The following is a 12,898-nucleotide window of genomic DNA, read 5'->3' on the forward strand; positions in this document are numbered from 1 at the left end:
TACCTGGAAGGTCCAGGTGTCTTCAGAAAGGAAAGACAATATGGAGTCAGTCACAAGCCTCCTTTCACACTAACAGTGCGCACAGAGGGGCCAGACTGTGAAGCACCGTCATCACCTTATGACCAGTTCCACTGACAGGACCCATGCACATGCCCTCTCCTGGTAAAGCACTGGCTTTTGCAAAGGAGATCCTTGAGCTTAAAGCCTCTAGCTTGCGTGTGTGTGTGCGCATGCGCACACACACACACACGCACACACACACACCCTGAGGAGGTGGCTTTTCAATTAGAGGAGGAGGGAAAAAATGGGAACAGCCACAGTGATGTCTCAGGCTGGCCGGCCAACCTCCTTGTCCTCTAAGGGGACTCGGACTCTGAGTGTGGCTTCTGTGGGGGACCTGTGCTCAGACCACATGGGGCTGCCAAAGCCTGCTCTTCTATGGAGGTGAAGGTGAAGGAAAGGAGACCCTTCCCCATGGCTGCGGCAGGGAGGAGACCAATGGGTAGCACGGCAGTTCTCTAGGACAGAGCCCAAGCCCCTCCTCTTCCCATTCACCAAATGGGACCAGTGGTACCCCATTCTCAGGTGGCCCCAAGAGCACTCTGCCCTCCACAGCTGCCTTTGCGAAGTCGCCCCTGATGACACTAGGAGCCTAGCCCTCTCAGGTGAGCCCAACTCTGAGGCGGCTTTGTGCTCTTATGACACAGGCAGTGTCTACAGCACCTCTTCCCAGCAACCCACGGGACAAAAAGCGGTCTTCATGCGGGCTCTGTGCAGTGTGGAAAATAAGCGAACACAGTTCCTGAGGCCATGGCTGGGGAGAAGACTCCTCTCCACCGTGGTTCCAGGCAGAGACAAGGAGCAGGACAAAGAGGAGCTAGAGCAGCCTCCAAGGGACGCACACTGACAAGTCCACCGCGAAGCCTAGAGTGTGCATGACAACTGATTCAGACACTGCAGCCGCCAGTCCCCAGGGACAGGGAGGGAGAGGCTGTCCACTGGGGAGAAGAAGGGGTTCCTATCAACAGGAGAATATGAAGGGGAGAGAAACTCTGGGGACAGAGATAGGGCCAGACCTTCCTGCGGCTGGGCCTCCTACCAGACTGCGTATAGCTGAGACAGCAAGTTACCATCCGGCACACATGCATCCAGAGCCTTTGGCTGAGCAAGTAAACAAGAGATGAGAACATTAGGATGTGTTTTCAGGAGACGTGAGTGGGTTAGCTTTGTCAGGTTCATTTCACAGGAAAAATCTGGAATCACCAGGCCTCCCTGGGCTAATGCTGGGTGGAGGAAGGAGGGCATGGGGATCTGAGGAGGCAGGAGCCCAAGGACAGGTCTGTAAAAAGTCTACCCAGGAAAGTTTCACCATGAGGATGGGGCAAAGCAATCCAGGCTCACCTCCTGTCCAGTCCTCAGATTCCCTGAGAGGTCACAGAACTCTTTTCCTAAGCACTGCTGTGACTTTAATCCTAGAAGGTGGGCCCAGTGCCAGGGTTGGGGTACGTCCCACTCAGATCCAGTACCTGTTCTTGTAGAGGACACATTCTCTAATAAACGTGGTTGGAAGCCCAAACTAAGCACATAAGAATGGAAAACCACTGCCTGGCTGGCGTGGCTCAGGGGTTGAGTGTAGACCCATGAACCAGGAGATCATGGTTTGATCCCCGGTCAGGGTACATGCCCGTGTTGTGACTCGATCCCCAATGGGGGGCGTGCAGGAGACAGTCAATCAACGATTCTCTCACATCATTGATGTTTCTATCTCTCTCTCCCTCTCCCTTTCTCTCTCAAATCAATTTAAAAAAGGAAAAAAAAAAAAAAAAAAGAATGGAAAACCAGAGAGCCATTAGCAGCACCAAAGAGAAGTCAGTCCACTCCACAAAATGACAAAAAGAAACCCAAGATGGTCTCACCTCTTTCAGGGCTGCTGTAACTTCCTGAGCACTGACCATGTGCCGGTTCTGTGCTGAAGGGTTTTATATGTAACTAGAGGCATGGTGCACAAATTCGTGCATGGGTGGGGTCTGGCCCACCCCTGATCAGGCTTATCAGGCCGGGGGGGGGGGGGGGAGGGGGCGGGCCACGGGCGGTTGGTCAGCCGGCCCTGCCCCCTGGTCAAACTCCTGGTTGAGGGAACAATTTGCATTTTAGCCTTTTATTATATAGGATATCTTAATTTATCCTGACAAAAATCCTATGAACCAGGTATTAAACCTAGGCTCTGCCAAACTGAGCAACTTGTCTAGGATAATAGTCAGTAAGTGGTTGCAGCAGGTTTTGAACTCAGATCAGCCAGACTCCAAATCCTATTCCACAGCATACCAGGCAGATGCTGACACTCATTTCCTCCACAGAAGTGCCACTTAGGGGGATGTGGGTTTCATGGAATCCCTGGCCCAGTTTCCAACCCATGTATTCACTGCTCAGCTCTGAGGCAGGCTCCATGGTAGGAGTGACCAGGTGGCAGCTCAATGTTTTTATTCCCTAAGGGTGTCCACATCTTGCACCCGTTCTGCCGTGCAGAGTCAGGGCTTAATCACTCCATGCAAACCACTGGCACAAACTCCCCATCCCCCAAGGAGAGGTCATGCCCTCTGCTGTCAGGTGTGAGAATGGGCAGAGCTCTATCACCCAACCAGAGGTCCAAGGAACCAAGGGGTTGGAAGAAAGGGCAGAGGGACTGAGAGACCCAAGAGACTTCCTGGTACCATGGACCTGATCCCTGGGCCTTCCTTCCTTGTCCCACTGCTCTTCGTCTCTGATTGGCGCAGTAAGACTTCCTAACAGTCAGGTGTCCCTTGACTATTCCTGCCGGAAGGCGGGTGGAAAGGCTGCCCAGAGGCACGTGAGGTTGGGAAGACCTCACTCAGAAGCTCCTAGCCAAGCGCTTACCATTGTAGGAGAGGCGAGGTTTGCTCAGACACATTATAAAGTGCATTTCCATCTCATCAGAAGCCACAGACTTGGAGCAAATGGGGCACTTGAAACCTGAAAAAGAGGAAAACAGGATGAAATGTTTTCTCTAAACTAAGTATATTCATTATAAATGTAGATACTCTTAAGTGACTATGGCCATGTGGGGCCAGAGTCGACATGGAGAATTCAAATCTAGATACATTCTAGACTTGATTTCTCCTTTAATCACCCAAAATTTTGTTATTTTATCACAGCCCCTGACTCCTATTTTTTCACTAGGGCTCTCCCAGTCATATGTTTGTCGTTGAAGTTTATCAGAAGTCACCGGCAGCTAATTTGAGTTTTATTTTCTTTTAGACCCTTTCCTAAGCGGGTCTAAGGGGCAATTGGAATAGGCAGGTATCAAATCAGAGCAACTAAATAATCCGTCTTTGAATAACAAAGCATCAAAAACCCTTCCACTTCACAGCCCTCGAACCTCTTGGTTGGTGCCCTGTGGAGGAATTCCTACTGTCATCAGCATCTCCATCCCTTACTCAGAGCACCTTTGCCTCCCTGTGCCTAAGGCAGCTGTCCTCTGAGTGTGCAAGCCAGAGTGCTCCCAAATGCCTCGCGTGCCTTGGCCATATGCCACTGAGAGTAACAGCTGTTTCACAACACCACGCAAACACAGGGTTCTATTCCCAAGTGTGGACTGTCTATACACCCAAGGGGTTTCATCAGAATTCTATCGGTATTGGAGATTTCAGTTGAGAATCTTCTGAGCTGAACTCCACGAAGCAAATATAGTCCCTTGATTTATTTTTTTATAAACCATTTTTGTTGTTAATCCTCACTCAAGGAGAGTGGAAGGGAGGGAGGGGGAGAAAATTGAGCGGGGGAGGAAGGGAGAGAGAGAAACATCAATGTGAGAGACATATAGACTGGTTGCCTCCCACATGCATCCGACCGGGTCTGGGGATCAAACCTGCAACCCAAGGATGTGCTCTTGACTGGGAATCGAACACGAGACACTTCAGTACTCGGGCCAACACTCTAACCACTGAGCATTGCCAGGGCTATTTTTATAAACACCAATAAACTACTTCCAATTTCCCCCATCTTACTTTTATTGAAATTATTTTCAATCGATTTCTTTCCATTCTACCAAAAGATTCAATACTACTAAGAAGATATTGTTGTGAAGATTTGGCTCTTCTGTTAATTTTCAATCAGAATGTTCCATGCACAATTTTATTAGATGCTGGTAATATCTATCAGTGACATTTCTTATGAAACAGATAAAAGGCTAGGAGGTCGTGTGGACTGTTAGCTGCTCCAGGACAGGAGAATTTCACACCTTCACCAATGTCTTTCCTCTCCACGCGGCCTTACTCAGGCAACCTTGGGCCTGCTCTCTGCAAATAAACCTATATTTATATCAAACAGCATCCCACAGAATGACCAGCCACTAGAAGATTGTCTCATTTTCTTCAGAAGTTGGCTCACCTTCTTTTCTGACTAAAAATACCAATTTGCAACAATTTAAATGACTACAGGATGTGTCTACTTTAAACTTGCTAAGTCAGCACTTTGTCTGCAGGCCGAGGGCCCAGAGCTGTGTGGGCAGGCCAGGACGGATGCAATGAGCTCTGGACCAGGTCCTGACACAGACACTGGTAGGTGTTAAAGTGATTTGTTACTAATAAAAAACCTTACACCTCAGACATTCTTCACTTTCCTAGTAACTTAGAACAGATTCATGGTTATTGTAATAACAGCATTAGCCAATCTCTGAATCCCAATGTGATTCGAGTGCAGGAAAGGAGTTACAGCTAAAGGGCTGGGAAGCAGCCACCCAACAAGAAGGTCTACAAGGGAATGTCACTGATCATTTATGTCCCAGGAAAAACCAAGTTGTACAGATAAAGAAAGAGGCCCCAGCTAGACCATCAGGTCAAACGGAGGGAGCAGGGCTGAGACTAGAATCAGATTCTTAGCTCCCAATCTGAAGTCCTTTCCATCAGAGGGAAGTTGTTCACAGGTGTGATGCTGTGATTCATAATAAATATATGTTTGGTCTTTGTCCTGTTTCTGGCACAGAACTCCCAAAACCCTTGAGATTTTCTAACATCCATCCTAAGACCAATAGTATTTGGTCTGTTGTCATCAGTTCCTAAAATAGCTCCAGAGCCAGGAGGTGAAAGGAGTGTCTTATTAGTCATAAAAAGCCCTTTTCAACCACACCAGAGTTTATGTGAATGAGGCGGTTTTTGGAAAGCCTTTTGGTAAACTAAGGCTAGGGGCTGGCTGCCAGGGGAACCCTCAGCTGATGAGAGGGTTGGAACTTTGAGTCCCACCCCCCAACCTCCCACTTACGTAATAGACTTTGAGGAGGGGAGAGGGGCTAGAGCAGAGGTGGGCAAACTTTTTGACTCGAGGGCCACAATGGGTTCTTAAACTGGACCGGAGGGCTTAAACTGGACCGGAGGGCCGGAACAAAAGCATGGATGGAGTGTTTGTGTGAACTAATATAAATTCAAAGTAAAGGAGCCGGAGGGGAGAGCAAGAGAACCGGATAGAAAGAGAACCGGATAGAACAGCCGGATCCAGCCCGCGGGCCGTAGTTTGCCCAAGGCTGGGCTAGAGATTGAGCTCAACCACCAATGGCCAATGATTTAATCAATTAAGCCCATGTAACGAAGGCCCCACAGAAACCCGAAAGGACAGAGATCAGAGAGCTTTTCAGGTTGATGAACACGGAGAGATTCAGGAAGAGAGGTGCCCTTGAAGAAGGCATGAAAGCTCCGAGCCCTTTCCCCATACCATGTCCTATATCTCTTCCACCTGGCTGTTCCTGAGTTATACCTTTTTATAACTAACTGGTAGTCTAGTAATGAAATGTTTCTCTGAGTTCTATAAGCTGCTCTAACAAATGGCATGAAAGTGAGGAGGGGATTGTGGGAACCTCTGATTAACAGCCAGTTGGTCAGAAGCACAGATGACAACCTGGACTTGCAATTGGTGTTTGATAGGAGGAGTGGGGGAGGCAGTCTTATGGGACTGAGCCCTTAACCTGAGGGATCTGATGCTATCTCCAGGTAGGTAGTTTCAGAATGGAGTTAATTACTAGGTGGTGCTGGGAAGACATACCTCAGAACAGGGTTTTAAGAAAGAGTTGGATTGGGAGGACATGCCACTATAGTAGGAAGAGACCTACATTCCAGCAAAAGCATGGTTAGGGCCACTTAGATCACTATCTCTGGATGGGGGGGAGGAGGTGGGGGAGGAAAGGGGTAAAGCTCAAGACATAATTCGAAGTCTATTACGTAAGTGGGAAATGCCAAGATGCCCTGGGTTTTCTGGCCTGAAAACCTTGGCAATAATCTATCCTCCTTGGACCTCAGTTTTCTACAATGAAAAATAGTCATTTACCTTACTCTTGCTAGAAGCCAATGAAATAAGAAACCTGAAAGCATGCTAAAAAGCAGCTAATCAAATGTATGTGGTAGCCCCATCATCACACATGGCAGCCCTTGACAAGGAGGAAGGAACAGGAGGACTGGGGGAAGGTTCTGGGGGCCGAGAGATAGGGTGATGGAGCATTGGGTGCATAGGCCGAGACCATGCAGTGTGCGAGAGGTGGCCAGTTTTCTTGCTAATTCTTTCTGATTCCTTTGAACTTCCAGAGCACCTCGTATGGCACTTTCCTACAGCCAATGTGGACCACGGTCCCTACAGAACCCACTCTTGCACATGATAATAACAGGTCACGTTTATTGAGTCATTACTATGGGCAACCACTGGGCTTTACATGTCTTCCCGTTGACATAGTATGAGGTGGGTACTAACATTAACTCTATTTTGCAGAAGAGGACATCAAGGAAAGTCACTTGCCCAAGACAATCAGAGCTGGCACGCAACATCCAGGAAGTCTGACAGCCAGTGTGCACCTCCTCGCCAAGCTGTACGACTAGCAGAGGAGTTACACAGCAGAAACAACCTAAATGCCACAGGCACCAGTATTACTAATTTCAAATCTCCCATGTAGTCCCAATTTCTCCTGAAGTACCCAAAGTCCTAGATAATTCCATAAACTAAAACAATAAAAAAAAAATTTTTCCCCCCAGGAATTCTGTTAATATGGAAAGACTGAGTTCTGCTTTCCAGTTGGCCCCAGAGCCTATAGCACTGGCTGTGAGATGCTTAGTTTGCAAATTACTTTTTAAATGGAAATTAAAAGGCAACAGGTAAGAGCAGTGGTCGGCAAACTCATTAGTCAACAGAGCCAAATATCAACAGTACGATTGAAATTTCTTTGGAGAGCCAAATTTTTTAAACTTAAACTTCTTCTAACGCCACTTCTTCAAAATAGACTCGCCCAGGCCGTGGTATTTTGTGGAAGAGCCACACTCAAGGGGCCAAAAAGCCGCATGTGGCTCGCGAGCCGCGGTTTGCCCACCACTGGAAGAGAAATGGAAAACTTTGAAGAGCTAAGGGAAAAAACTGTCTTTCCCACCTTCTTTCCTGAAAGGTCATTGGTGATCAAGATGGATTCTACCCCTCTACTGCCCCAATTTTTTCTCGTAATTGTCCCGTCATGATTCAACACCAACAGCCCTAAGGAATGATAAAATCTGTGATCTTCATGAGCTATCTAAAGGTTAAGATGTCTAGTAAATGTTGATACCATTTTGGAAAACAATCCAAATCAAATTAAAATCAGTCCTGCAAAGTCGTCCAACTGACATGATTTTGTTAAATTTCTTGAGACCTTCATCAGCACTCAAGAAGCATATAGGAGATGCCTGATTTTCCCTCATGAGAAAGCAACAGGTGGAGTCCCCAGGAGACCCCGAAACTGCATCTGAGACTAGACCCTGCCCATTGCCCTGGAAGCCAGGTGAACAGACAGTAAGTGCACCAGGTGCCTTCCTCTCTTCCATCTGACTGACTTTCAGAGGCAGTGCCCTGCACATGTTGTGTCTTTACAATTTGCCACCAACAATGTGATGGGAATGAACCAAGAGACCAGCTCAAGGTTATACAGTCAGAAAAGCCGAGGACAGTTTGATCAACCAGAAGAACCCAGCTGCTTCCTGTCTTTCAACAGTGTCCTGCCTAAGTGGGGAATCCTCAGTGGGACCAGAGACCAGGAAACAGAGGTGACAAACCTGTATTCGCCACCCAGTGCAGGGTCTTGACCCCTTTTTACTGCCAGGACAGCAGCAACTGGCTCAAGTTATAACTCTCCCAATCCTCTTGAACATTTATCTTGCAATAAAAATTAAAGTTCTTGTGCACCGGGGGCCATTTACTTCTCATTCTGCAAAACTGCAACCTTCTCCTTTAAGACCTGATTTCTTGGGACCTGTGCTCTGCATGTTGCCCCAGTTCCCTCCCTGACCCTCTCTCTAAGTTGATGCACTATTTTAACACTGCCCCAGTTCTGCGTGTCTCTGGGATCACCTAAACGGAGAATCAAAAGAAGCAACCAGGGAATATGAAGCCATGCCATTCAGGCAGGACCTCTTGTCCTGGGGAGGGAGGGGCGAACGGGGACTCCTCTCACCTAGGGGCTCAGAGAGCCCTACCCCACAACAATGCTTGTTCCTACTATCCAGTTCCTGGTTTCCAGCTTGGATCTGTCCCTCTCACATCCTGGTGGTGCTTCGTGTCGGTAAAATGAGGCATGACCAAATGAATTCGATCCAATGGGACTTATTGCAAATGTCAGAGCAAGAAGTAACACGGGATGACTTTCTTTTACTGCAGAGATGTGTCCCCAAGAGCAGAGGTATCCATTCCCCTCTCCTACCCCTCTGGAAACCACCGTCTATGTTTTGCTGAGGTGTGGGCTGGTCTCTCCTGGAGAACATCCTGGACTAGGGAAAGGCCCAGGAGTCTGGCTTCTGTCTCTTTCAACACTGCTTTCCTGGACTCAGCCTCCAGACTTCTTTCTGTTCTAGGGCCTGGGGCTCACCTGTTTCCATCAGTTCTCCTGGTTCTCAAGCCTTCAGACTCGGACTGGAACTAAAGGCAATGGGCTCTCCTGGGATTTCTGGCAGATTATGAGACTTCTCAGCTTCCTTGATTATATGAGCCAATTCCTTATAATAAATAATCTCTCTCTCTCCACAACCCCCCCCCCCCCACACACACACCATGATTCTGTTTCTCTGGAGAGCCCTAATACATCTGTTTATTAAAATGCCAAATAATAAAAATGTAAAAGACTTACAACATCAAATGTTGGTGAGAATGTGGAGAAACTGGAACTTTTACTTTGTTGGACGATGTACAAAATGACACAGTCACTTTGGGAAAAGATCTAGTAGTTCCTTATAAAAATATACACCTAACCTAACCCCAGCAATTCCTCATCTAAATATTTACCCCAAAGAAATGAAAAAATATGTCTACAAATAGATATGTATAAGAATGTCCAACACAGCTTTATTCGTAACAGGCAAAAACTGGAACCACCCAACTGTCCGTCAACAGAATGGATAAACAAACTGTGGTATAACCATGGAATGCAATAGAACACTACTTAGCAATAAAAAGCAACAAAGCACTGATACATGTAACAACATCCATGACTATTAAGAACATGCTGCCCAGCCGGCACAGTTCAGTGATTGAGAATCGACCCATGAACCAGGAGGTCACGGTTCAATTCCTGGTCAGGGCACATGCCCGGGTTACGGGCATCCTCAGTAGGGGGCATGCAGGAGGCAGCCAATTGATGATTCTCTCATCATTAATGTGTCTATCTCTCCCTCTCCTTCCCTGTCATTGAAATAAATTAAAACATATTTTTTTAAAAAAGGACATGCTGCCGAAACCGGTTTGGCTCAGTGGATAGAGCGTCGGCCTGCGGACTGAAGGGTCCCGGGTTCGATTCTGGTCAAGGGCATGTACCTTGGCTGCGGGCACATCCCCAGTGGGAGGTGTGCAGGAGGCAGCTGATCGATGTTCCTCTCTCATCGATGTTTCTAGCTTTCTATCCCTCTCCCTTCCTCTCTGTAAAAGTATCAATAAAATATATTAAAAAAAAAAAGGACATGCTAATGAAAGACAAAAAGAGCACATATTATGATTCCAATTATATGAAGTTCTAGAATAGGGAACTAATCTATGGTGGAAAAAAATCAGAACAATGGCTATCTCTATGAGGTAGGAGCTGGGGTAGAGACAGTGAAAAGGGGATGAGAGAACTTTCTGGGGTGATGAAAATGTTCTACATCACAAAGAGGATTTGGGTTACATATATGCATGCATTTGTCAAAATTCAATGAATGTACTATCAATATTTGAGATTTCAATGTTTGTAAATTGTACCTCAACCAGAAAAAAAAAAAAGCGTAAGCAAATACTGAACTGTGGTTAATGACAAACATGACGAAGCATTTAGATGGTGTGCTGATTACTGTATTAAAAATGAAATGCATCAAAAATAAGATTCATGCCCTCGCCAGTTTGGTTCATTGGATAGAGCAGTGGTCGGCAAACTCATTAGTCAATAGGGCCAAATATCAACAGTACAATGACTGAAATTTTTTTTGAGAGCCAAATTTTTTAAACTTAACTTGTTCTAACGCCACTTCTTCCAAATAGACTCGCCCAGGCCGTGGTATTTAGTGGAAGACCCACACTCAAGGGGCCAAAGAGCCGCATGTGGCTCGTGAGCCGCAGTCTGCCGACCACTGGGATAGAGCATCAGCCTGCGGACTGAAGGGTCCTGGGTTCGATTCTGATCAAGGGTATGTACCTAGGTTGCAGCCTGCAGGGCAAGTGCAGGAGGCAATCAATTGATGTTTCTCTCACATCGATATTTCTCTCTTTCCCTCTCTCTAAAAATCAATGGAAAAATACCCTCAGGTGAGGATTAGAAAAAAAAAAAGATGTTGAAAAACAAACAGATAACTAATAAAATAATTTAAAAAAATAAGATTCATAAATTAAACTTTCAACTTTTTTGTATGTTTGAAATTTTCATAATAAGACACTGGAAAGTGTCAAGCAGTGAGATGTGTATGTGTGTTAAGTTAGCTAGTGGTCGGGGAAGGCCCCTCTGAAGGAGTGACAGGGAAGCAGTTGAATGAGTATCTTATCTAACTATAGGATTCTTTTCTCTCTCTCTCTTCAGCTTTATTAAGGTAAAGTTGACAAATAAAATTACAATACATTTAAAGTGCAGCTCTGGCTGGGTAGCTCAGGTGGTTAGAGTGTTGTCCCGACATGCCAAGGTTGGAGGTTCAATCCCGTCAGGGCACATACAAGAATCAACCAATAAATACACAAATGGACGGAACAATAAATTTATCTCTCACAAATCAATTAATAAATTCTTTTTAAAACGTGCACAGCATAATGACTTGACATAGGTATAATTGTGAAAGGATTCCCACAATTGAGCTAATTAACACATCCATCACTTCACAGTTACCCCTTTTTTGGGGGGAGGAGGGTGGAATGCTTAATATCTCAGTAAATTTCAATTATACAAGTTTTTGAGGTTTCAGATCTTATACTCTTGAATCCAGTTTGAGTTGATTTTGTGTATAGTGTAAGCTAGAGGGTCCAATTTCATTCTTTTGTATGTAGATATCCAGTTTTTCTAACATCTTTTATTGAAGAGGTTATCCTTTCCCCATTGTGTATGCCCTGTCAAAAATTAATTGAGCATAAATAATTTTTCCTAGACTGTCTGTTCTGTTCTACTGGTCTGTGTTGATTTTACTTTAGTTTATTTTTAAATCCTAACCTGAGAATGTTTTTCATTGATTCTGTAGAGAGGAAGGGAGAGGGGGAGAAGGAGAAATACCAATCAGTTGCCTCCTGCACGTGCCCTCATCGGGGGATGGAACCTGGGACCTTTTGGTGCACAGGACAACACTCCAACCAACAGAGCCACAGCGGCCAGGGCTATGTACCTCTTTTTATGCCAATACCATACTGTTTTGATTACAACAGTTTTGTAACATAGTTCGAATTCAGCAAGTATGCCTCCAGCTTTATTCTTTTTCAAGATGCTTTAGCTATTTAGGGTCTTTGGTGGTTCCATGTGAATTTTAGGATTGTTTTTTCTATTTCTGTGAAAAACGCCACTGGAATTTTAATAGGGATTGCATTGAATCTGTAGATCACTTTTGGCAGTATGGACAACTAACAATATTAATTCTTCCAATCCATGAACACAGGAAATCTTTCCATTTATTTATGTCTTCAATTTATTTCAATGTCTTATAGATTACAATGTACAGATCTTTCATCTCTTTAGTCAAATTTATTGCTAAGTATTTCACTCTTTTTGATGTTATTGTAAATGGAATTTCTTTTCCTTCTTTTTTTTCAATTTTATTTTTTTCTTTATCAATTAAGGTATTACATATGTGTCCTTATCCCTCCATTGCCCCCCTACCCCCCCACTCATGCCCTCACTCCCCTATTTGTGTGTGTCCATTGGTTAGGCTTATATGCAGGCATACAAGTCCTTTGGTTAATCTCTCCCCCTTACCCCCACACCCTCCCCTACCTTCCCTCTGAGGTTTGATGATCTGATTGATGCTTCTCTGTCTCTGGATCTGTTTTTGTTCATCAGTTTATGTTGTTCATTATATTCCATAAATGAGTGAGATCATGTGATATTTATCTTTCTCTGACTGGCTTATTTCACTTAGCATAATGCTCTCCAGTTCCATCCATGCTGTTGCAAATAGTAAGAATTCCTTCTTTTTTACTGCAGTGTAGTATTCCATTGTGTAGATGTACCACAGTTTTCTAATCCACTCATCTGCTGATGGGCACTTAGGCTGTTTCCAAATCTTAGCTATGGTGAATTGTGCCGCTATGAACATACGGGTGCATATATTCGTGTTTCTAATTTCTTGGGATATATTCCTAGAAGTAGGATCACTGGGTGAAATGGGAGTTCCATTTTTAGTTTTTTGAGGAAACTCCATACTGTTCTCCACAGTGGCTGTACCAGTCTGCA

At 45.2% G+C, this 12,898-nt stretch overlaps 1 protein-coding gene across 3 annotated transcripts in view; it reads right to left on the minus strand.

Moving 5' to 3' along the window:
* ZNRF1 (zinc and ring finger 1) overlaps positions 1-12,898 on the minus strand; it is a 113,622-nt gene that overhangs the window by 10,816 nt on the left and 89,908 nt on the right. For all 3 annotated transcript variants that reach the window (XM_080644337.1, XM_080644339.1, XM_080644338.1), the window contains exon 2: positions 2,896-2,991. In XM_080644337.1, the coding sequence (XP_080500463.1) occupies positions 2,896-2,991 (96 nt within the window). The remainder of the gene's footprint in view (positions 1-2,895; positions 2,992-12,898) is intronic.

This window comes from Plecotus auritus (assembly GCF_963455305.1).
Source record: "Plecotus auritus genome assembly, chromosome: 10".
Classification (NCBI taxonomy): domain Eukaryota; kingdom Metazoa; phylum Chordata; class Mammalia; order Chiroptera; family Vespertilionidae; genus Plecotus; species Plecotus auritus.